The 26,310-nt window shown below is 40.6% G+C and overlaps 1 protein-coding gene across 1 annotated transcript in view; it reads left to right on the forward strand.

Moving 5' to 3' along the window:
• The first annotated feature begins 2,228 nt into the window (after positions 1–2,228).
• The window catches only part of STK39 (serine/threonine kinase 39), a 101,806-nt gene continuing 77,724 nt past the window's right edge, over positions 2,229–26,310 (forward strand). The window contains exons 1-2 of the mRNA XM_055813045.1: positions 2,229–2,481; positions 24,632–24,744. Of these exons, the coding sequence (XP_055669020.1) occupies positions 2,361–2,481; positions 24,632–24,744 (234 nt within the window). The 5' untranslated portion in view covers positions 2,229–2,360. The remainder of the gene's footprint in view (positions 2,482–24,631; positions 24,745–26,310) is intronic.

The raw sequence follows: 26,310 nt of genomic DNA on the forward strand, positions 1-26,310 counted from the left end.
CAGCAGGAGACCTGCTTTTCAAAGGCAGCTTGGCCTACTGGCACAGACCAACCACTTCCAGGTCCTGCTGTTGCTTTCTTTTCTATTATCTCACCCTGCTCTGATATTTTCTTGAGTTGTACCCTGAACGCACAGAACATTTTCCACAGGTCCCACTGTCTATAAAATTGCTATCCTGGACAGTTCTTCCTCTAAAAGCTGCTCTTCTCAACAAATTGCAGAGTGCAGGTACACTCTAGAAAATCCCAAAGTTGTAAGATTAGTGGGAAAATAATCAGCACAAAAATTACTGTGATGGTATCAGCTATGAAACATCAGTTTAGACAGTGATATAGCAGGAGCATTACAGAAATTCATGGCTCAGGAACTAACCTCCCCCTGCCACCACCAGCAACAACTGAATACAGATGGAGAAGTTGGCTGTTTTCCATCAATAGTGAGTAACCCATTTTTCTATGCTGATTGATCTGGCCTGTGCTCTTGCTGTCTTACTCATTTTTTTTTTCATGCTATTGCTGGCAGAAAGGTCTTCTCTACTAACAACAAGTTTGTCTAGTCTTGGCATTAAGCTTAATATTGAATGACAATTTAATACTTCCTCTTCCAAGTCTTGCTGACCTTTAGTTTTGTGGCAGATAATTTCTAATATGTGTATATAAAAATATTTTAATCACCTAGGTTCTAAAAACAAGATTGAGAGGAATCATTAGTTTAGCACAAAAACATGCAATGTTTTTTTTCTAGTAGGAGCCTCTATGTTAAGCTTAACTTGCTTGTGAGAAAATGGAAGTTCAGTGCACAAATGATTCCATATTTGCAAGCTGCTGATATACCTTCTGATGAAAGGTTATGCAGAGGTGTGGAATTTATTCTTCCCTCAGCTTTCTCAACAACACAGCAAAACAAGTAACTTGCTTTTCTTTTTGGAATAACCTTCTATTAAATTAACATCTTCACTAAAACTACACTAAATGTTTAGTTGGTAAAAGAGATATCATGAACTGAGCTAGGACTGAATAAAGTATCTAACAGGTTATGTGTATCTTTTCATGAGTTTAAATCACACTTCATCATACTTCCTAGCAATTTATGAGATTTGAGTTTTGCTTTTAACCAGTGATGACTTTGAAAGCTTTCCTGCTCATATATTGTCATTCTTAGTTCTAATTACACTAAATTCCTGTTGTAGTACAAAGCAAGATTTTAAAATCTATGGAAATATTACCACTCCTCCATATCTCAATAAATCTTAAAATACAAAGCATTCAAAGTAGGAGTGAGACTGTAGACTGCACAAAGAGTGATCTTCTAATTATTTATACAAACACTGACGCTACTGAGAGGGTGGAAAGAAAAATCAGTACTAGTATTAACAGTGGAGTTTCATCTGACCACAGTTGCCTTTTTTTTTTTTCTTCAGTGTCTTATAATGGGAAGCAGTAGAGAAGTTTACTTATGATTCTTTTCTTGAGCATTTGTTTAAATCATTCGGTTCTGGTTAGCCAAGAGGAACACTGCTCCGCTGTGCACAGTGCTTGGTGGCAGAACTGAGGCGGTGTCCACACCCCGGTGATGTGGTGCAGCTCTGCAACCCTCCTCCGAAAGGGCTACTCATGTCAAGTGGCAGCTTCACGCCTTCCCAGGACTGCAGCCCTCATCACTGATGAAAACAAATGCCTTTTTTTCACCTCCTCAAAATTTAAATACAAGTAATCTGGTAGTAACAGCGCTCTCAGGGGAATGCTTGAGAGCTGTGCTCCCCGTGTGCTTGTGTTACCGGCCTCACCGGTGCCTTCCAGCACCCCTGCCGTGCGGTGAGGCTTCCCTCGAGCCCCTTCCCAGCCCTCGCACTCAGCCGCGGTGGGGCCCCGGGGTCTCTGCCGGCGGAGCCGTGGCCTGCGCGGGCTCAGCCGCCGCCCGTTGCGGGGCCTCGCCGCACTGGGAGCCGCGGGGGAGCAGGGCAGGGAGATGGCCGGAGATGCGGGCAGGTTTGGAAGCGCCGGGGAAGGCGCCGAGCCGCCGGGGTTACCGGGGCCGGCCCCCCGCCTGCCAGGGGCAGCCCTGTCGGGGCGCCCGCGCTTCTCCCTCAGGCGGAGCCCCGTGAGGGGGGCGACCGCCGCGCTCCGCCGGCGCCGGCCGGGGGCCGCTGGGCCCAGCCGCCTCTCTCCCTCTCCCCTCAGCGGCGCGGGGCGAGCGGCCGGGCCGGCGGCGGCGCCCGCCTCTGCCTCCTCCCCCTCGGTGCCCTGCCTCCTCCCGGCGGCCGGCTGCGCAGGGAGGGCGGGAGGGAGCGCGGCCGAAAGGTGTTGCTGGAAGGGAAGTTTGAAGAAGGTCGTCGGGTGCCTGGGCGCTCCGGCAGCACCATGGCGGAGCAGGGCGAGTCGCCGGTCCACGTCCAGCAGCCTCAGCCAGCGCCCGCGCCCGCCGCCCCGGCTGTCGGCTGGCCCATCTGCAGGGACGCCTACGAGCTGCAGGAGGTTATCGGTCAGTGCAGCGGGAGAGCGGGGAGAGCGGCGGGGGCGCGGCGGGGTGGAGGCAGGGGATGCCGTGGCGGCGGCCGGCTCCAGGCCTACCGGCGCTCATCCTCCCGCAGGCTGGGGCTCGCTCACTGCGGCGGATGCGCCCGGCACTGCAGTGGCGCCGCCGCCGGCTGCTGCAAACTTTATCCGCCCGGCAGCGGGCGGGCGGCGCGGCCCCGGGGGGCGGCGGCTCCTTCTAGAACCCGCCGCGCCCCGCCCGGTGCGGCCCGGCGGAGGGTGCTGCTCCCCTGCGCCGCATCGTCACCCACCGTGCCGGTGGCTGCTGCCGGAGCCCTGCCCTGCCGGTTCGCGCTGGGACCCTGGCAACTCTTGCCAATACGCTCGCTGTGCCTGTATGTTTCTGCCTGTGGATGCACATACGTGCGTGCGTCCGCTTAGATTACTCTGCATTTTTCCGGTGGTTTTGTGGGGGAGGTAAATCTTACCCCTAGATCTGCTACTGTCGTGATGACTTCCTCTAAATTATTTCCTTTTTGTATGTATCTTTAAAGCCTTGTCTCTTTTTCCCCTCACTGTTGAATCTTGCCTCTGTCTCCTTGTGCCTCTCGGCCCAGCTCCCCGTGCCCGTCGGTGGTGGCACGGGGTGGGTGGGTGGGTGGGTGGCGGGTTATGGCTTGGCTTCACCCCAGCCAGCTGCTTTTGTCCCGGTTTGCCGTATGAGGCTTCACCCGTGTGCCGCTCCCCTCCCCACGGCCCTGTAGGTAGGGGGCTTCTGGCAGTGCGCTTCAGCGCTTTGTTCACGTGTCCGGCTAATGCAGATCAGATGTGTTCAGTCTCTGACCCCTGCATTTAGATCGCTTTATTTTGAATTTTGCTGTATGAAAAGGTGGCTGCTCTTAATAGTATGTGTGATGGAAAGCTTTTCAGCTCCTGACCTAGATGTTGGTTGTTGCTAATGAACTACTTCGGGAAAACTTGTGTTTATTTGTATGTAACATTTTAAATCTCCAGCAAATACTGCTGATGGCAAAGGCCAGCTCTAAGACTGCAATTGCTACTCTTTATGAATGAGGCCACTTAAATGAAAAAAAAACAACCCCTAGGAGTCTTGCCTGCTAATGCTCTTGGCTATCTTCAGTATTACACATCAATTGCTAATTGTTAGGCTGACGACAATCAGAACTAAGTGTTCCTGATCTGGGTTGCAAGTTGTGTGTACTCAGTTTTGTCATTAAGCTTTTTATTTTCCACAGGCACAAACAAAACAGTCGAGAAAAGTACTTCTTCCTTAAAATCGGATGGTTTTCTGTTGACTCAGGTGGTGCCTTTGTGTTTCTGTTTGCGCTTCCCAGGCTGTGGAAATGGACTGAGGAGGGATGAGGGTTCAGGTGTTTGAGTCCCAGGAGGTGGCTGGCTTGGACCAGACTGGTGCTCTGTGTCAAGCCACTGCTGCTGGTAGAGGCCCCCCCTGCCATGGGCGTGGGTGTACTGGCCAGAGGACTTCAGCTTACTCAGTCTGGGGAATGGATCTAAATCAGCCAAGTGGAAGCAGTTCCACTAGCATAAGCTGTATCTTTCCTGAGGAGTAAATAGCTCTTCTAAGGTAAAAAAGGCCCCGAAGTTGTTGGATTAATCCTTGTTTAAGGTGTGAGTCATTTGAGTTATTTAAATTATAGTTATTTTTTGTTGCAGTACCTGTAGAATGCCTGGGTGAGAGTTTCATTTAGAAACTCCTTTCTACTTTCTTCTTTCCACTTACAAACTTGTATCTTTTGAGATGTAAAATGTATTCTAAATATTTACATATAAGCATACATCCATTGTATAGGTGGATCCTAAATTGGAGCAGCAATTACTTACCTCTAGAAAATATTGTTAGTTACCTACTGATGCTATTAAATGTTGATTTTATTTCTTTAACTAAACTGAATGCCTGAGGAAACTGAGGTCAGGTTATATTGGATTGGATTCTTGGACACACTGAACTTGTCTTTCTTCAGTTGAATTTTCACAAGGCTTAGGTTGCTTACATGACTTTCTCTCAAACTCACTGAGATTTATTTTATACCACTTAATGGTCTTGTGCCTAGTCAAATATGCCTTTTTTTCGTTAGTAAAAAACCAAACAAGCATACCTCATCCCACTTCCTCGGCCCAAAACCACTTATAAATTCTATGCATTTGACCATATGTGGATGTAATTTTGGAGATGTCAGATGAATTTTGTTGTTTTTAATGAATCTAGTGAGGTGCTCTTAAAGCATCTTCTTTGTATCTGAGGGAAGGGTTAATGGTACAGTCTGAATTTGGTTTAGCAGCAATTTAGATCCCTTTGCATTGGCCATGCCAGAGTTAATTGCATTGTGAACATGAGTAGTTACCACTTGCTGAAACAGTGCTGTTCACCTCTGGAAAGCATAGTTTACCTCTCTGAGGAGCTGGGTAGCATCTTCAGGGGTGAGTTCAGGTATGACAGCCCTTTGCCAGTTAAATGAGAAAAATGACAACATATTGAAGCATCTTTGTGGGCTTTGCAGGAGGAAAGGTACACAGGGTGAGGTACACCAGGATGGTTTGTCGTAACACTTCCCAACAGAACAGGCTTTGTATCGAATTGTAACTAAAACACAGATGCAGAATGACTTCAATGGCCTGTTATAGGGGGCATTTAAAAGTTTTGGTGGTGATCATAAAATGAATATCCTTGTAAGTCATGTGCGCTGTCTCCATCCTGTGTATTTAGCAGGTTGGAGAAGTTCTGCTCTCTTACTCTGCGAGAATGTGAACTTTTCTTACTGCTCATCTGTGTCTAGCCAAGTGCTGTTTTAAAAACCAAGGCCACATGATACGGATTTCAAATTGCACAACGTTTTCCTTTTCTGTCCATTTCCTTTGTGATAGTTGGGAGATTCAAGTGCCTGTTAAAGAGAAAATGCTGGCTTTAAGGAGTGGTTCTTATGAGATGTTATTCTAGGTTTGCTTTATTTTTTGAGATGCCTAGCCAGTTCTTTGTAAACTTGTGGTGTGTGGTTTCATGATACATTTAATGTGCTCTGGCAGGCAGCTGTTGAAAGGATCGGTTGATCTGATGGTGAACTAGTTCTTCTGCCAGGTCAATTTTCTGTCAGATCAGGTTCCCTATTTGACTTGCTGCATGGCTGCGTGATTGATAGATCTCGTGCAAGAAGAGGCTCTTCCTATTAATGCCTATATATAAATATTTTCCGGAGCAGGAAGAAACCATTCGGACTGCTATCTGTAAATGTATGAGGCAGAGAGTTAAGAAGGAATTGTTACATTAATACAGGTGTCTTACATGGTTACAGGCTGTCCATACACCAGCCCATTGGGAAGTTAGAAGGAGATTCCAAAGGGTTGGGATAGGAGGACAGAAAGCAAGCTTCTGGGAGGAGGTAGAGATATAAGAAATGTAATTGCTCTTAAGGAAGAGTCAGATTTCATTTAGTGAAGACCTGGGAGATCTCTTTTATGATTCTAATGCGTTAAGTTAAGATGTGCAGTGGATTTTAATGTATGTGCTGGGTTTTTTTTGGTAAGCCGGATATAACTTAAATTAAAAAAACTGCAAACCTTATGAAAGCAATACTGTGAGAGATGTTCTTATTCAGTTTGGGTTTATAACCAAGTATTCTGAACAAAATAAGTGAAATAGATTTCTCTGAATTTATGGCACTTATATATGTGAGGTTTTTCCTCCTCAGAAGCAATATAAATCTTCACAGAACAAACGTTTAAATGGTAATCAGTGTAAAAACCTGAAAATTGATAAGTGTCAAAATTGTATTTGTAACTTTTGTACAAATTTGTACAAAAATGAGCCCTACACATGGATGAGGCAAAGCAGCATTAAATCTTGTGTGTTGGTGGAGTTTGGGGTTTTTTGGTGTGTTTTGTTTGAGGTTTTGTTGTTGCTTTTGTTTGTTTTTAAGAAGGTTTCCTAAATTGGTATGAACAAGTGGCTTTGCGTTGTTTTTTTTGAAAACTACATTGAAGTTGATGCTTTGCTGGATGTAACTTAATGAATGCTTGTCAGCCAGCTTGATAATTGTGGAAGAAAGATTCTGTTATGGAGAAGCAATGGATTATCTTGTGGTTAGGCTAGGTGCTAGTTTTCATTATAAAGTTATATTTTTATCTCTCCTGCTGCAATTGACTTGGAAGATTAATTTGACTAGAAAACAGCCAGAATTAGTTGGAAAATAAAGGGTTACTTCATGTGATAGATTATCTGTGTTGGCTGCAGTTCATTAAAAGTTACCTTAGCTGAACGGAGGCTTTTCTCTGGTTTTTCCTTTCTAACTTTTTGCTCAAAAATATCTTGTGGTTTGTTGCCTCATAAGGTGCAGTGTTGCTAAGTCAAATGTGTTGGGATTTTGAGTAGAACAAGTTACCATTCGAGACTGTTCTGCTGACTTTATAGTTCTTATTGTAAGCAGACTGAGCAACTCTTGTGTTAATGGCTCTGGGGTCTTTGTTGGTGTTTCTATGGTATGTTTACTTTTTTTTTTTTCCTTCTCCTCTGCTGGGTGTGCAGTGCCATTGCTAATGGCTCTGACAGAGAATAGACTCCCATATTTGTTGTTATCAGAGATCTTTGTATAGAGGTCTCTGATTATGATGCTGAGGAACTGATGTTCTACTTTGTAAACATAGTATATGCTGCTTTTAAAAGCCTCTCTGTAGTTAGAGGTAACATTACAGTTCTGTGTTTTCTCTTAATCAGATGCTCGTGTCTCATCCATGCTTTACAAATTTTCTTTCCCCTGTGCTTAATCAGGATTTTTTTTTTTGGTGGAAAAAAACAGTTGAAGAGCTTTCTTTTTTAGTGGTTTTTATGTATATGCTGCAAATTGGGTTGGACTGTGCTCAGTGTCAGACCACACCATAGCAACTAAAGCTATGGTAAACTGATATTTGCTCCTGCAGAGATTTATTTCTAAGACCTCTCTAATTCTTGCATAAGGAGCTGCATAATTTGATAAGTAATACTTAGTGCTACCTAAGATCTTTACACTAAAGCTTTGTTTAAGAAGTAAGATATGCCTGCCTTAATTCCGCTCCAAAGCAAGTTCTACCCCTTACCAATAAATCTTAGAAGTTACCGCAGTTTGTGGTAACATATACAGTATATACAAACTTATACAATAGCCTAAGCATATTGTATATGCATATATTAAAAAAAGCCTTCATAACATTAATCATAACTTAATACAACTGTAGCTTGACAGAAAGAGTTTATGGTTTTGTAAATTAAATTTTTACACTTTGGGAATAATTGGTCAAGATTTTCTGTCAGCTAAACATTTGAAGAAACTAGAAATACTAAATCCCCATTTAATTTTCTAATAAGGAGTGGCCTTTAATTCAGTTGTTAGAGTAAAGATGGTCATGGTGCAATTTAAAAATACCTTGTAGAACTCGCAGTGCTGTGCTGCTAATGAGGCTGTTCAGAGTTTGTAGTTAATGATTTGCCTTGTCTCCACATGATAGTAATAGTGTTGGGGAAGGGAACTCTGTCTTGGCTTTTTTTTGAACAAAAATAAACTTTCTGCATTGGAAATACCCAGATTGGAGATCAGGCTGTAGTTTTCATTGCTTCAGAGAGGTTAGGCTTTGTGTGATTTAGTGATCAAACTTTGTTATATAAGTGAGTTTTTAGAAAAAATTAACTCATGCAATTGGAATTCAGACTTGTCAGGAAGAAGATTAATTATGTTTTACAAGAACCTGAATGGCATGAAAATAGCCAAGGGAAAAAAAAAAGACAATAAAGCTTATTTTAAAGTTAATTTGCTAACTGGAAGGCTAAAGGAGCACGTAACCAGCAGATCAGGTGGTTGGCTGGTGCTATGTAATGATCATTTAAAGCAAGTATGCTGTGCTTTCCTGCTCTTGGAATCTTGCCTACCTCCTTTATGCTTGGCCCTACTGTCCCTATACTTCCTCTCTCCTCCCATCCAAGTTCTTCCTACAGACAAGGTCCAAATCCTCCAAGACCTGAAAGTCCTGGCTCCACAGGAGTTGCTTGAGTGCTAGAAGACGAGCAGTTCTTGTGAGCTTGTGGAAACTTGAAGGGATGGCATGATTTTGATTCTCACTAAGCCTTACTAAGCAAGGCTTCACCTCTTCAAATTGGATCCACTGCTTGTAACCAGCACTGTACTTTGACAGAAGGGGCCAAGTTCAGACCTGGGAGAGCAGTTTTAGGTTGGGTCATGTATTGCTCTGAAACAACATTTAGAACTGTTTTACTGTTTTTTGTTTGGTTGTTTTTTCCCCTTTAGTCAAGCCTCACTTTCCCTTAGGTCAGACATCAGTTGTTTTTTTCCAGAACCTGCTTGTCAAATAGAGCTTCTCTTGGTTAAGTGGAAACAAAACCACATCTGTTCTGATCGGCTTAAGGGGACAAAACAGTGAATGCTTCATACAGAGGAGGTGTGGGTGGCCTATATAGTGGCTACATGTGTAGACCATATTTAATATCTAGGTGACCCTTTTGGTTCTCTCCCTTTTTTTGCCCCCCTTGCCCTCTTCCAAAATAATTTAGAACTATAAGGCAGCAGTAGACAGAAGCTGGTTTTACTTCCAAAAATGATAACAATTCTCAGCATTTAAAGAACAGACCTTAAAAGTCAGGTTAAGTTACTCAAACTTCTTGGGTTTGATGTAGTCACTGGGGTACTGCTGAGCAGCAGCAGAGAAGCAATCTGCTTGCAGAACTCGGAAGATAAATATACCAGTAGGAAATTTACTGATGACCAAAATTAAAAGTGAGATTGCCCTCCCCCCCCCCCCCCCCCCAAAGGAAGTGACACTTGACAGGAGTTGATACTGCTTACCCTGTGTAAATAAATAATTAGCTTTTTTGAAATGGGTGTGCTTTTACTTATTTTTGCCTTTTGCAGCACTGGTAGGGTGAAATGCTGACAGCTCTGCTAGATTTCACTGTTTCTTGTGAAGTTGGAAGGTTTTTGGGTATAGGTAAGGGTTGAAGCTTATGGGTGTAAGAATGTTACCATCCAGAAGTGTCAGAATGAAATAAAGCTGGTATGAAATCCTTGAGAGAGGAATTTGCTTTAAAACTTTTTGTGTTTCTATATGCACTGTGGTAAGTTCCACATGGTTGTGTGATCGACTCCATAACTGAAGCAACCAGTACATGTTGAATGCTTGTCTCTTGCTGCCTTTTGTGGGGTTGGCTGCAGTCCTTTGGCTCCTACCTTAGGGTTGTGTGCTGGAGATGCAGCTCCTCTCGCTGCCACCTGCTTCCTCCTGTACAGTGCTTTTGGCTGGAGACTGTGCTGTGGTATTTAACATGTGCCTGGTGGTCTAGGAGCAGTAGACTAAAAAGATATGACAACCCCTGCACCCCCCCAGTGCCCCCTCTGCCCCGGGATGGAAAATGTAGTAGTGAGAAAAACCAGGGAGAGAGTATACAGCGAGAAACGAGCAATCTGCCTGACAGTGCAGAAGGAACCTAATTTTTCCTGAAATTGCTGTCAAGTCAGGGTTACTTTGTGAGAGTTGGTTACCTTTCAGGAGAGACATATAGTTGGGGGATGGCAGTTAAGGGGAAGAAGCTTAATCTTCACGGAGAAGTGTGCGTGCTTCCTGGTATTTAGGTAGACTTCAGCTGACTGGTGACTGTTTTGTAGAAAGTTTCCATGGCAGCAGTGAGATGCTGACAATGCTGATGAAGGTGGTGTGTTTTTAAAACAACTCCTAGGCACAATTTTCCAGGGTGACTGTGACAGTCCGGCAGGTTGCTCCTGAGAGAAGCTCAGTGAAAAATTTGAACAGTGTCCTTCATTCGTTAGCTGAAGTATTGTTTGTGGCATTGGTGGAGTTAATATTTCCAGTCGTTTGCCCCTAGGTATTTGACTAGGTATGTGACTTTACTCAATGGCTTGGTGAAGCTCCAGTATGATAAATTAGCTGTCTCTATTAATCCTTTGTATTTACAATTAACAATTTCTGAATAATTTTATTAGCCTAATTATTCTGGCAGATGTTAACTGCCTCTGAGGTATTCTGATCAGAAGTAACATATAGGTGAAACTTGAGGATGTCCTATAAGACTGATGTAATGATTATGTTACATAGCTTTTAAGCTGAGTTATGCTAACATACTGAAAGGGAAGTGAGGACTAGAGACAGACTGAAAATTGGAAGATATTCTGTGTTCCTAGTCATGCTTTCAGCGGTAGTGTGAACTTAAAGGTCTCAAATGTCAAATTCAATGTTGAAAGTCTAAGTTGGTTTTGGTTTTTTGTTTTTTTTTTTTAAAGGAACAAATAATTACAGATAGCAAACTATTAAGTCAAGAAGAAGAAACATATTCAGATTCAGAAACATCACTATTCAGTTGTGAGGTTGCTTTTCCCTTCTTATTTCTTTGCTTTGAAGATATTTGGTTACAGGGACTGAGTTGAAACATACAATTTCTTCCTGTTTGTGTCTTGTGCTTCCAGTCTCTGAGCCACTTCAGACTAATAATAGGAGATTCATTAGAATTAGATTAGAATCACCTGATGAAAATTTAATGATATGATAGCATTTATATTGTTCCAACTCTTCTGTTGTTGCAGGATAAGAAATAGATTAAGGTTTTTTTACTGGTAGTGTGTGGCCATGATGGACTCAAATTATAGCAGGCACGTTCTGTTGGGGTGAAATAGCTGAAGATGCTTTGTAGCTCAACACTGCATTATTAATTGGAGATTTCATGACAGTGCAGTGGCAATACTGCTTTTGTTTTGGTAGATTGCTGTTCTTCATTCTCTGAAGAACGTGGTGACATCCGGAAGACTTGGAAAATACTGCAATACTGCATTCATGGTACTAGAATTGTTCCAAGTGTTTACTTCTGAACTAAACGAGAAACAATAACATACGCTGACTAAATCAACATTAGTGTTTGTTTATAGTGCTACTTCAGAAATGAACAGTAATACTCTTTTAATGGCTTTTTTCTAGGCAGGAAGTTTGGTTCAGCATAGCAATTCTTCAATTCATCCTGCTTGTATAAGGTGGAGTTAAGCAGAGTTTTGTGGAGTAAAGATGATACCCTGGTGAGGTAACTTTAGGTCCCACAGCAAACACCAGATATCAAGTTCTCATGTAGTTATGCAGAGCCATTTCCAGTGCGAGTTTTGCCTTCCAGATGTCATGTTGAATAACAGTTTCTGTATTGATGATGGAACAACAGGGAGAATGAAATGATTGCAATCCATGTTTTTTTTATGAAAATATTTTAACTAAAAAATAGATCTTGCAGTTTGTCTTAGGGGGAAAAATAGCAGGCTGTGTAACATAATGGAGTATTTAAAGGTTTGGTAGAACATATGATAGGAAAGGTGTTTTGTTTTTATTCTGCATTTTATTAGGAGAAACTGCTTCTGTATTAGAAGAGCGTTGGAGAAAGAGGTTTCCTTACGTCTGTGAACTTTGAAGGAAAAGCTTTATTTCTGAGGCAGTGTCATGTGCCTATATTTGCTATGTTAAAATGTTATTGCTGTTGTAGAATATAATTCAAATTGTCTGCTATGTTAACTTTTTTCTTCCTTAATACAAAAAGGTAGTATCTTTATTGTATAGACAAGCTGTGGCTCAAAGTAGTTGTTTCTTCCAGATGGCTATTCAGAGTATGTTACTCTAGGGCTTTTTTTTGTGGTGTTCTGAAAACTCACAGCTGAATGAGGTTTGGATAGGTAGATAAGAAGGAAATGGGAAACAGTAGAAACCTTAGCCCTACTGGTCGTGTCTTAGCTTGGACAGATTAAACCTGTTCAGGCAGTCTCTTAACAGAGATTTTCCTCTGCTTTGTACTTAGGTGTGAGCCTGCAAAGCTTCAGTATGTCTGTGGCCACAGAGGTGGTTAAGAGCATCTTTCATTTGAGGCTGAGAGCTGGGACTATGCAGTCTGGAGAAAAGAAGGCTCAGGGGGATCTTATCAATATGTACAAAAACATGATGGGAGGGAATGAAGAAGAGGAATCCAGACTCTTCTTAGTTGTGCCCACAGGCAGGACAAGAGGCAGCGGACACAAATTAAAAATTATGCATCTCAATCTTAACACAAGAAAGCTTGGACTGTGAAGGTGTTCAAACACTACAGCAAGTTGCCTGGAGAGGTTGTGGAGTCTCCGTCAGTGAAATACTCAAAACCTGGCTGGGCAACCTGGTTTAGCTGACCCTGTTGGAGCAGGGGGGTTGTGTTAGGGGATCTCTAGAGGACACTTTCAACCTAAGTGTTTGTGATTCCATGGTTTGAAACAATTTTTCATGGTATCTTTGTGTGAAACAGCAGAAAAATACTTGGTTGGGGCTTTGCTCTTTCAAAGAGCATCTTAAATTCTGGAAGCAACTTTGACAAAAGTGCCCCTGCTAACAGAAAGGCAGATGTGGAGATTATTTGTAGATTACAAATTGGTTGCGCACTGGAATTTTGTTAGTATCTTGGTTGTGTCTATACCTATAAAGTTTCTGGTCAAATGGGAGCAGGTAAGGGGAGTGAATCAGTTAATGTTGAGGCCTCTATGGTGTATTTGGGTTTGGAGTTTTACTTCAAACTATAAAGATATACGCTAGTTCTTGGACTGTCCTGGTTTTCCTTGTTTTTTGAAAATATTCAAAGATGGGTTTGAACTGTTACATCTTTCAAGGGTTAGAGCATGTTCTGTTGGAGCAGAACTTCCAGCTGAGGTTCTGCCAAAAGTAGTTCATTCTGCACGCACGAGAGTTGCTCGGCAAAGCAAACCAAAGCTCTGTGAGGAAGATCAAGCAGAAGGTATTAACTTTAGAACTGCCCTGTTTGCTCTAAACCAAAATGCAAATGTACAGGCAACCAAACAGTATGAAGTGCAGTTGGTGCTCTTTTTTGAATTTCCCTATAACTAACTTTGTTGGTTATTTCTTGGTTTTTTTTTTCTACTCGCTGAAATTTTTTAATCTTTCTTGTGTCTGATGGGAGGCTTTGCCCTTGAGTAAGAACCACATCTTGATACATATATTTCTAAATTGCATTGTTGGTTTTTTTAATACTTGAAGTATTACTGTTAAGATTTTCCTGTTAAACTCTTTGTGTTGACTCTTCACTCTAGGGTAAAAGTCAAGACCTTTGAAACCACAGATTTGGATGCAAAGTTTTTAAGGGAAGAATGATGTCAGCTTTCCCTTTTTTCTAGATAAGTTCTTTGGTTTAAATAGAGATTTATTACCTAATGTTTTTCTGTTTTGCAGCTGACTGAATGATAAGGAAGTTTATTTTAGGTTTTTTTTTTCAAATGAACATAGAAAGAAAAGCTGTTTTTTATGGTACATATGTCTGAATGAAGTGTTTATGCTGCTTCAGATAAATGAAGGAAAAATGAAATACCCCTGCTGGTATGCTTTCTGGGGAGCTAATTAGATAGAGCAGAATCTATCAGATTTCTTGTAGAAACTCCCTCTTCTGCAAAATCCCTGGAGATTTTGCTTTTTCTTTTTGATAACAGATATTTTGAAGCCTGTGATTTAAAGAAAAAGGGCATTTTAAAGTACATTGTAAGCAGTGATGTAAAAACCACACTTTTGAATTAAGCTGGTAAGAACAAATCTATTACTGTCCCAAAATGTGAGCAAAATTCACCTAGTTTTATCAAACCCTGTAAAAACAGAAACTGACAAGACCTCTTACACATACTTCAACTTTTTCTTTTTTTTACTGTGTAACAGTATATGAATGATGAGAAAAAGTTTGAAGTTTAAAAAAAAAAAGTGAGACCTATTAGGTCATGGATGTAGTCTTTCATCTAACTATAGCATATTAAAACGGCAAGAAACCGTGTCTGTTTTACACAGGTGTCCTTTTGTATGGCTTTTTGTTCTGTGAATTTGATTGCAAGTTTTTGGCAGAACTGTAATTTAACTAAAAAGAAATCAAAAATAAGAGGTTTATATTATTACCTGAAAATCTGATCTACGTTGTGAGGATGAATGGATAATAATATGGTGGACAAAAGTATTTCAGTGTTTGTAATAAATCCTTAAACCAAGTCTTATCCTTTGCTTCAGCTCCTTTTCATGTCTTTTGTTGGGAAAATGCAGAATGAATGAGGATTTGTTGGATTCATTCATGTCGAGTATGGTACATCCACATTTCTCCTAATCACACGATGGCCCCAACGTGATTGTACAACTGGAGCTGATGCCTGCCTGCAGCGTGCCGGGCAGGTGGCTGTGCAGTACAGCTGTGCTGCCAACCATGCTGAAAGAGCAGTGGAAGCGTGGGTGAAAAAGCCTGCTGCAAGTTCTCTGGCTGCTACTTTTTCTGTTTCTTCTTCCCTGACAAATTTGCACTTTGAGTGCAGTTAGATACCTTTTCATTTTGCAGGAATACAGTGCCGATCTGATTACAAAACTAATGTTAACTGCAGAAGGGCTCAGATACCTCGGAGCTTTTTTCCCCCCTTTTCTGTCTTGTGAGCTAGTTTAACAGGTAATACCTCTTACATATGTGGCATTATTAACAGTGGATCAGTTCTTTGTTTTGTCAGAGAACCTTTAAAGATGATCCATGCTCCTGCCAGCATATTCTTTTACATAATTTATCCTAATGACAACCTAATAGAGTAGATATTCCCTTTTTTTCCTCCTAGGTGCTGAACTCGAATAGATTTGTTTATTTTTCATCATGGCCAAAGAAAAGTATTCCTTTAAATCTTTTTAAGTAATGGACTGTTATGTGTAATGGTACTCATTGTTCAATGGCATACATCTAGACCGTAAGTTTGGTGAATTCACAAGTTACCTTTATATACTGATATGAAAGTGGAGGCGTTTTAAGTGTTTGTAAGGTGAGTACAGCTAAGCAGCGTCTTTGCTTTCTGACCAGATGCATGCTGTTACTTGGTGACATTGAATTCCCAATTCCTGTTCTGCAACTTTTGTAATTGTAGTAAAATTTATATAGAAACAGAGTACGGTTTAGTTTACTTTTACACATAATGGCTTGTTTAATTTTTTTCTTTTTAACAATGTGTGGTGGGTTGACCTTGGCTGGATACCAGGTGCCCACCAAAGCTGCTCTAGCACTCCCCTCCTCAACTGGACAGGGGAGAGAAAATATGACAAAAAGCTTGTGGACAGGGAGATCGCTCGGCAATTACTGTCATGGGCAAAACAGACTTGACTTAAGTTAAACTAATTTCCCTATTGCCATTCAAGTCAGAGTAGGATAATGAGAAATAAACCCAAAACTTAAAAACACCTTCTCCCCAATGCTTTTTTCCCAGGCTGAGCTTCACTCCTAAGGTCTTTAACTCCTCCCCCCAGCAGCACAGGTGGGTGGGGAAGGAGAGTTGTGGTCCATCACACCTTGTCTCTGCTGCTTCTTCCTCTGCGGGGGCCGGGGTGGGCTCCTCATGCTCTTCCTCTGCCCCAGGAGCACAGAACTTAGAATTAAAATGGCTCAGGATTTCCACAAGCAGAACCAGTTTACTACATTTGTAAGTAGTGTAATACAGAATTTATAATATGTCTTAACTTATGATTTCTAATGACCTAGATCCTGACTTATGATTTCTAATCACCTAAGTAATACAGAGTTTATAATACAACTGAACGTATTATTTATAATTACCTGGACCCTCTGCAGATTGGGTCAAATCTTAGTTTGCTGTATCAATATAAGAATCATAATCTAGACTGGAAAACCATGTGAACATGTACAAGTCACTGAGTCCTTGGAGGAAGCAGATGGTGGTGGAGGCATCCCTCACCACTGGGGGTCACAGGTGTCACTGTCCAGCAATAGCTCTGGTCCAAGTTCACCACTCAGGACTTGTAACTGCTTGATTTTTATGGACAGTGCTCTGTGTGCTGTTATGCTTCCCTCTTCTCTGATGGGGTCATCACCACCACTGGGTTGACTGGGTGACTGGGACATTCAAGGCTGGTAAGGAAGGGAGTAATTGCCCTGATGCCCAGGAATCTTGAGGTCAGTAGGGAGGCGAAAAAGAAATGTTTCGTTTGTCTACTTGGTTCACAGAACCTTGAGGGCCTGAGAATAGGGGGAAAGGGAGTGACTATGTGGCCACTCAGTCACAGAGAACGGCTGCTTGCCTTAGAAAATGGTGTTAGCTATGCTGGCCACATTACAAGGGGTTGGGAGCAGGGAGTACTGGGCACACCAGTCTTACCCTGAAACCTCCACAAGGCAAAGTCCAGTTCTGATGATTGCAAATTCTGAAATGGTGGTGACTGTAGATTATTTTTTTTATATATAAACACTTTTCACTTATAAATAACAGTTATTATGAAGATATTTGAGATGTGGAACAGAGCAAAAGGAATTTAATCTTGGGTAGTGTTTATAATACGCAGTTTGCCTAGACAGTCTAATTTGAGTTGCTATCATTCCCTTTCAACTTCTTTATTTAGATGGCTCATCTATTTTAAATGACAAGTCAGGGAGAAGATAACACCTGTTGAAAGTGGGCTGCTTTTGTTTAGGTTTTCCTTACCTGCTGTGGTGCTGATTTTTCTTTGTCGTGGGTTGCTAATGAATAGGAAGATGCTCTCATACTAGATCTGGAAGTGTACCAGGCTCCTTGTGAGCTCCACGACTAGGATGAAGAGGACTTAAGGCCATGGAATATTTAGTTAAAAGATAGTTTTGGTGCTGACACACACAGATGGGCATTAAACTGCCTGGATATTTGGCATCATTCCACTTTCCTTGGCAACACATCTACACCTTTCTTGTAGTGTCAAGTACCGAGGTGTGTTTGGAGTATGTGCAGCTTGCTATTCAAAGACAGGCAAAAGGAGAAGCATTGTGGTTGCTGTCTGTTTCTGATGCATTTCTAAAAGTTGGTCCTTAACTTCATTAGTACCTTAACTTACCCAAAAGACTTGAATTCCTTGTGGGTACCTTCTTAAAAAAAGGGCAAATTCATGTTTTTATGTACCTTTTGTGATTGATAGGACTCAAAGTTTTCCAGTGTTGAAATGCAGGGCTGTCAGGTGGGTTTCTGTCTCCTGCTGTGTTGTTGTCACTTTAAATACTAATCACAATAACACAGGAGAGTAAAACCATATTCTGCAGTAAGTATAGTATATTGGATTGGAAAACTGGTAAGGGAGGTGGAGTACTGACTGTCTTATTATGTAGCTTCAAAGCCAAGACTGTGCAGTATGTGCCTTAAGTGTATGGTGGGGTAATAGGATGTATTTCTCTGCTGGTGAGGCATGGCTTTATTTCTACTGAGCTTCAAAAGAAGGCGTGATCTTGATCCACCTAGAAGTTATTGTTTCTCCTATATGCTTAACAAACACTGGCTATATTTTTAGTGGTTCATTTATTTTACTTGTTTCAATAGAGTTCACTAAATAAAGCCTCTCTGACAAAGAAAAAAGAATCTCTCAGGCTGGGGTTTAATATCAGCACTTGTCAGTCTTTGTTGGGAGAACTGGGATGGGAACAGAGGGAGGGGGCAGTCGTGAGGTGGAAGGAGGTAGCTGGCATGGTCTCTGCTTTTCTTTCCTTCCTTTGCAAACTGTGTGCTTATTGCCACGTTTACTTGACTGCCTCAAACATGGTTAATGGTCATCCTTGGACTTCCCAGGCTGATCTTGGTGTGTTGATGGCATTGCACCAAGCTGACAAATGCTGAGCTCTGTATGGCCCTAGGCAGAAGTCTCCTTACCAAGAAAGTGTCCGAAAGCAAAAAGCCACCACTTTGAAATAAAGTATCAGCCTAAGTGGTGGCTTTTCCTAAGTTGAACACAGTCACTGTTAAATAAACCTGTGTCTAATCTCCATATATATGGTTTAATTTTCTAGGCACAGATTTCTTTAATGCCTTTGTCAGTCAGAGTAGAGCTCTTTTAAAATTCTTTTAACCATGATTGGTGGTAATAGCTGATTGTTCTTCAGACAGACATTTCAGATGAGTTCCTGCAATACAGTGTGTCTGGGCTCACTGGTGGAGGGAAGGAAGACTTATATCTTCCAGATCATCAGTATAGGTTCTCCACTTTCTTGTACAGTATTGATTTGTCTTATTTCCTGAATAATTAGTGATTGATAGTTATTTGCTCTACTCTGATGCTAGGAGCCTCTGTGTTCAAGAAAGTAGATTTATGTTCTCGTGCTTTTGGCAGAAGAATTTCTTTATTCTGTTCTGCAGACTTGACAGGGAGTTGCGGCATAGTACTGCATAGCAAACCACAAGATACATCCTATAATTTTTCTATCTAAAACATCTGATAGAACTGGTCCTTTTACTGTTTGAGTGAGGGTGGTAGGAAATAAAGAGTATAGTTCCAAAAGCTTAGTCATTCCCATCTGCCCCTGTTTTTCTTGTATGTGGGGTTTTATTGGTGACTGTGAATCCCCCCCCTCCCCCTGACCCCCCTGCTTTGGAGAATATGTTTAGTCAATGCTCAGGCTTGCTATATCTTAGCCTTAGTACAGGTTAGCTCAATGCTTGCACACAAATTCTCTTGCATTCTCTGTAATGAATAATAATTTTGACGTGGACATTTGGACTATTTCTCTAAGACTTCAGTTGGATGACAGAAGTATTGGTAGACCTTTATCATCTTTGGAGGTTTTTTTTTCTGGATTATTTATGCAATGTGCTTTTGGAAAGTAGTATAGGATAAGCTAGATTTCAGAAACTTTGTTCTGCAGCTGGACACTTAAAAACATCACCTTTACAGCTACAGAATCACTGGGTTACTCAATGGTTGTATTTACCTTTTTGTGGGAGAGTAGCTTACACAAACTCACTTTTGTATAGTTCTGTGAAGAATTAATGAGATTAATTGTTGAATGATGAAAATGTAGAAGTAGCAGTTCTATGTATGGGCACAGATTTCATAGAGCACTTAGTATTATTTCAAGTGAATTATGTCATAAGCTTAATGGCTAGGATAAACAAACTGTTATCCCAAGTGAGTTATAAGTGGAGAAATGTGATCCGGGCATGAAGTAAGAACACAAAGTAGGAAGGGATTGTTAATAAATAGTATTTATGTGATTATTGTGAAATTCTTAAGAACATAAGCATTTATGTCATGTGAAGACAGATTTCTGTAAAGAAGTTGCATTTCAGAAAGGTTTAGAGTTTGGTGGTCTAAATGAGCTTTAATGAGCTGATTTATAACTTCTTTTTAATCAATGGAAGTAATATGAGTTCTCCCACTAAGTATTGTGGGGTAAAAGCTAGAAACAAAGAAAGGTTCTTTGTTTTCTCTTTCTTAACCAAAAGTATTGCTTTGCCACCAGCACAATTGATTCTTGCAAGGCTGAAGAGAGTAGTTTTGCACAATGCTGCCATAGAATGTGTTGAAGTACTGATCAGTTAATAGGACACATGTAGTAATGCTGGAAATATGCTACACAATATTCCATGCAATATACAACATATACAACATAGCTTTCAGAACTTGTATGTCAGCACAGATGCTTTGTATGTTACATAACCCCCTGCTTTTTTTTTATGAGTGGAAACCTAAGCTAGATTGCATTCGTGCAGGCAAGGTTTGTGTGCACAAATGCATTCTGCTCTATGCAAAAGGAATCCTGCTTTTACACTGCGTATGAGCTGCATTTAAGAATTACCTAGGGGACTCTTCTGCAGAACTGGACTGTCTGAGAGATTAAATAAAAATACTTTTATAGGTACTTCATCTATTTTTATAATTTTTATTCAGTACTGCCTTCTTTTACAGACAGTTACAATTTGGTCTTGGATTTGAGGCTAACTTAGAATTTGTATGCACTAATCAGCTGCATTTAATGGGAAGTTTCTATATGTTGGGAGAGCAGAGGAGATTATAAAGCCACAGGTGCTATAGGTTGGTATGTAAAAAACTGTATGGATTTTGAGATAAGGTATTTAGTGTTCCCTAATTATGACTGCTGTCTAACCCTTTGGATACCTATTCAACAAGAAAATTTACCGTTACCAACAGATTACATCCTTCTCTTCAGAGATTAGGTAGAACCACCATGGCATTGGGGATGATGCCTTTGGGTAAGGTGTCTGAAGGGACCTAATGAATGCAAAAATATTTAAGAGTTTTGGAGTGCTGTAGAGTAACAGTGAGCTACTGAAAAAAGACTTGGTAAATCATTGTGGGGTAATGAAGTTACTGATTTTTGTACTTGAGGAGAAGAAGAAAATTGAAAGGAATTGTTCTAGATCTGTTTTGAATAGAGTTACTGCACGGTGATGAATGAGTGGAAGATGTCAGGTTTTCATACATAACAGAGAATAAATGAAGTGTCACATGCTTCTATGAAGACGTATGTGTTCATGTGTGATGTGCATGTGATATGGTCCAGCCATCTCACCTCGCTGTCTTTTTGAGACTTGACTAGTGGAGGGTAGATAAAACTAAAATGTTAAGGTCAGGTTTTGTTCACACTTTTTCAAAGATCCTACTCTTTGCCAGCTGGAGACAGGTTCAGCAAGGGTTAGATTAAAAACAAAATAAGGAGCCCCCCCCCCCCCCCCCCTTTATGTAACAACTTGAAGGAAATTACTCAGATCAGCTTAAATCCTGGATGAGTATTTGTGCTTTTGGGGTTTTCATATGCTTGCTGTGAAGCATGTGCAAAGTGGAATGCAGAAGACTGCTTTTAGGTTATATCTTTTCAGAAGTAGTGAAGTGTGGCCATATGTAGTAGCTCTTGAGAAAGTTTCTATTGCATGAACCCGAATAGTTAAAAGAAATTCTAATGGCTCTGCTGCACCAAGTGCGCGATGGTAGGGAGTGCATGGTTCATAGCATGAAGGAACTGGTTGGTTGTAAGGGCATGGTTACACTTAGAGAGAAGAATGGCAGCAAAGATGTGAGGACAAGATGAAACTGACTTGTTGCCTATTGTGAAAAGGGAGTAGTAGGCATCTTGATGTGGACTGAAATTGCATTATTTCACTGGTAACTTTTGAAATTGGCCAAGAGAACTTGTCTGTAGCAGGAGACTGACTTTTCCAGTAGTGGAAACCCGCCATTGTTCTTAGAAAGCTGTTTTATCGAGTCTGACCACTGGTAATCCTTTGTTTTATTCTTCTGCGGGAGACAGCTGGATGTAAAAGCTTTATGGTTTGTCCAACCTGAGCTTTCGTTATACTAGATCAGTTTTCTAGAGCCTGGATGCTAAAGCCCATCTGTGCTTTGGTTGTAGTGCAGTTAGTATGTTCTCTGCTGTAATGGTTTTGGAAGACTCGTAAGGCTCAGCATACCTGAAGAAGTCATGCCTTCTGACAAGAAATGGTTGACTAATCTACTCTATGCAAACATTTTCTGGGACCCTAATTTGTTACGCAAAGTGGTTGTCTCTGACATACTTGATTCACTGTATGATAGTGCATTACTCGTGTAGTCTGTTACCTCTCAACTGAAGTGCTTACCTGCACAGTCTGGTTTGTAACAGCTACTCCTCTGGAACACTTCACACTTCTGCTTGTTTGGTGGACTACAGAAGGGCATCTCTTTATTGTCACAAAAGGAGTCTTCTGACCAGATGGCAAAGCCACAGGTTTTCCTGATCTTTATCCCTTGTTGGCTTTGTGAGCCAGAGGAGGAGAGTGGAACATTTTTTAAGAGGAAGGAGGCATATAGCCACTAAATACCTGGCTCCTGCTTCGGTACTTGAAACTGCTTTTTCAAATGGGTTTTGTATGTAGGTGCCACTGAGAATGAGGCTGCGCTGATTGCCTTTACTATCAAAATACTGTATTGTGGAGAGGATTCTGAAGGCAGAAGAAAGAAACCACCTAGCAGATTCGCTTTATTGTAAACATAGAAAACTTTTTGTGTATTCAGCGTTTCGTATTCTTGTGGTAGAAGAATACCTCATTGCAAGTCATGTCTGGGGAGAAAACACAGGGAAACGCGCTGAAAGGCTTTTCATATAAAAAAACTTCAAACTCCATTTTTTATGTCCTAAAATCTTGCGTCTTGTCCTCTTTCAGTAGGCAGAAGAACAAATCTTCAACTTGTGCACAAGGATAGCTCAGGATTAATGTTGCAAGCAAGAGTTTGTAAATAGTATTAAGCTCATAGTCTTTGGTTTGGGTTTAACTTAAACAACTGATATAGTGGGGTGGTCTCAGGGATGTGACAGGCCTTTTTTTGTAATCTAATTTTTCCAAAATGTTTTGAAGTGTTACTTACTGTTACTTTAGCTTGAGGAAGCAGTCAGTTTCATCCTGGCGTTGGCCGAATAATTTTTTTGTTTGTCCTTTATGTGGCCTTTGTATATGTATCTGTTTTGAAAGTGAAGATCTGATTGTTTGCTACAAGTAGATAAAACTACTGACACAGATAAAAAAGATACATCAAAGAAAATCTTGGTCTTTGTTCCTGTATCTGTAATAGCTAAAAGTTTGGTTTCTTCTCCCTGCTTTAACCTACAGTTGTGTAGCCAAAGTAACAATAGGATTTGTGTCTTGATGTCTGCTGAATGAGAACTTCATTAAAGTGATGGAGATGAGTCTTACTTGAGCTGAACTGTACTGACTTGGTGGTTCCTTCCTTGGGTTGTCTTACTTAATTTTTAAAATATCTCTTAATTCCTTAACTCTCTTATTACTTATGTTATTAGAATTTTTAAAGGCTTTCTTCTGTAAGCAGACAGAACAGGACATGTCAATATTTGTCTGTGACCACATCCTGCAAAAACATGACTAGTTAGTCTTGCGGAGACTTTTTTTTTTTTTTAAGATGAGCTCAGAATTTTACAATGAAATTCATATGCTGAGTTAAAAAGCTTTGTGATTTGAGTGAAAACATCATGTGAACAAACAATACATGAAAATAGCTAAGCAAATAGCAGTTAAAACACAGACAATAACTTTCAGTCATGAGGTATCCTCGGTGCTGTTTTCAGATGTGCAGTGGGAAAAGCTCTCAATTGTTCTTAAGTCGGCTGGTAACTGAATCCATGTTTGTAGAGCTTGACAACAAAACGCTTTTTGTTCCCAATTTGTATTCATCTAGGACATGCCAATTATAGAGCATAAATAGAACACAGTGTATGAGCAGGCCAATATATATTCGTGACTTACCAGAAATCCATAATTAAAATATTTAGAATTACAGGTGGGAGCTATTTGTCAGGGGGTTTTATGTTTCTGCATGAATGAGCATGATGTAATTACTTTGAGGAAGCACATACTACTGTATTTGATGTGGCGGCAAGATGTGCAACCCAGGCAAAACTATTTCTGAAAGCTACTTGCCACAGTTTTATTAATTTAGTGAGGCAATACCCAATGGGGCAAAGCTAGTGGGTGCTTGATAAAAGAAGCAACAAGACCTTTTACTCCAGCTGTTTGCAAATAAAGCATACTAAAGAAAATTATTCTGATGCTTTCCCCAAAATTTGTTCAATTCCACCAAGCTTTGTTATCAGTGTAGTTGTATGACTGTATGTGATTTGCGTGTGAAGTAAGCATGACTGACTTTCTCTGATGGGCCATTCAGTGACATGCTTCTTACTGTTGGTGTAATACTTGTACTTTCTGCACACTTCACAAAAATCGTCGTGCTTTTTGTAGGATGTTACTGTAATCACGATGAATGAACAGGAGCACAGGTGAAACTGCAGATGATTTAGCATGTACAACTCTATTGATACTTTTCTGTTCATTGCATAGTGGGAACAAAACCCTGGCTAAATAGGGACTGACCTGAAAGAGCAGAAAGGAATAATATTTGATAAAGCACACACTGCCTGCCTCTCCATGTAACATTTTAAATTGTGTTAACTGTGCAAGTAGTGTTCTTGATTAAAACAGATGTGTCCAAATAAGTGCAACAAGTGTAATGGTTCCCAAACTATGAAGTGCATTGAGGTGGTGAGTGTGACTTGATAAATGAGTACACAGTTTTAAAGTTGTCAGCTTGGGAATTTGTTGTGGAGTATGGAACAGAAGCTTTGAGGTATTTCTTCTTCCCCATTTGAGAAGTGTTCAAACTCTCTTGCTGGTGGAAAGGTATGCGTGTGGGGAAAGCACTGAAAGAGGATAAACAGCAGGATTTTAAGTTCTTTATCGGTGTGGGTTTCTTACGTTGTTCAGTTGTTTAAACTCCTGTTATATTGACTGTGTTGCTTTTCTGCCTTTTTTCAGGTAGTGGTGCTACAGCTGTTGTCCAGGCAGCGCTATGCAAACCCAGGCAAGAACGTGTAGCAATAAAGAGGATCAACTTAGAAAAATGCCAAACCAGTATGGATGAATTACTTGTAAGTAAATCAGAGGGGAACATATTACATGGAGACTATCTTCTATTTTGATTTTGGTTTTTGCTTGGTCGAAAAAGTGAGGGTAGACTTTTATGAGGATAATAGTCAGAAGAAGATTTGAAAGTTAACTGAAAGTATGCCCTTCCCCTAAAAATATATTTTACTAATGTATATTTTCTAATGTCACAAAAACAAGAAGTGCAAAGTTGAATCTTGGGATAACCAGCAGTTGAGAACTGTGGGAAGATCCTTACCCCCTTGCTTTCTGAAGACTCAATTTTGAAGAGATTACTGTCTGGTTATCAGTCTTTTCTGAATACCGAGGAAGGATACATTTTCCTTTGGTTAAACACTGATTAAAAGTATAAAGGTAAAATGTAGTAGGTCTCCTTAAAATGTCTAAAGCACCAAAACACGGCAAAATCTAGTTGTTGGATCATTTTGTAATGGTAACTTTTGAGGGGCAACGCAGGAATGGCTACTCTGCCATCTACACAAGGAAACTCTTGTTAAAGCTAATAACACATTTATCCACTAGGCCATAACAAGCCATTTGAGGAATGCTGTTTGTTTGGGTCACGGATCAGAGGAGGAAGGGACCTGTAAGAGGCCCTTTGTAAAAGGGACTGCAAGAGTTTTTCCTCTGCACTAGTTATGGCAATCCAGACAAAGTCACAAAGAACTCTTAAAAAACCAAAACCTGTTGCTTTCTAATGCTCCTAGTCAGGTGCTTACAAGACTAATGCATATTTATATATAGGCAGCATAACAAGAGTTGAAGGACGCAAAACCATTCTAAAAGTGAGAACACTCTCTTCTGTTCCACAGGTTATACTACTGCCTAGAGACTGTGGGCTTTTTCTAATGCAGAAATTCCTGCCTCTGAAGGAAATGATCTCCTCAGCAGGGAATTGCCAGTGCAAAAGATATCTTGAATTTGATACAGAGGGTATGGTCCATCCAGTTTCTTCAGATAAAATGGCTTTATTACAGTGGAGGACCCAAAATGCTCTTCCCCTGGTGATTGATGGCATTCACCTTCACTTTATTTAACAGCTTGTGTGGGATGTTGTTGTGGTTTTTAAAAGAGGATTGTGGTAGTGGAAGCTACCTCTAAGGTAGTAAGACTTCTGTCAACTAAAAACTCAAATTCTGAACTGTGTTTAGAAAGAGAACAGCCCAAGGTGAGATGCTGTGCATAATGTATTAACGTTTACAGTCCATAAAGAATATATCTTTAAAATACTAATAATTGTAATATAAAAATGTCAAAATATGATCTGTTTTGATTAGAATTTGATCTAATAATGGGAATGAAGAGTTAAAAAGTTACAACAAATAAAACCAGACAAAACTGCCAAAAACCTGGAAGAGATATTCAGGTGATCTAGATTTAATGACTGCGGTTAGTTACCAGCTTGTACAAAGTTACCTTAGCAAGTGCTTGAGTATCTTTACTGCTGAACATGTCTCCACTGTCTGCCAAATGAGGCAATAGGTCTTGGATTTTTGGTCCCATATTGCTCTCTTTTGGTACGAAGACAACTGTCCATACCATCTTTTTTA

This window comes from Falco peregrinus, chromosome 8 (genome assembly GCF_023634155.1).
Source record: "Falco peregrinus isolate bFalPer1 chromosome 8, bFalPer1.pri, whole genome shotgun sequence".
Lineage (NCBI taxonomy): Eukaryota > Metazoa > Chordata > Aves > Falconiformes > Falconidae > Falco > Falco peregrinus.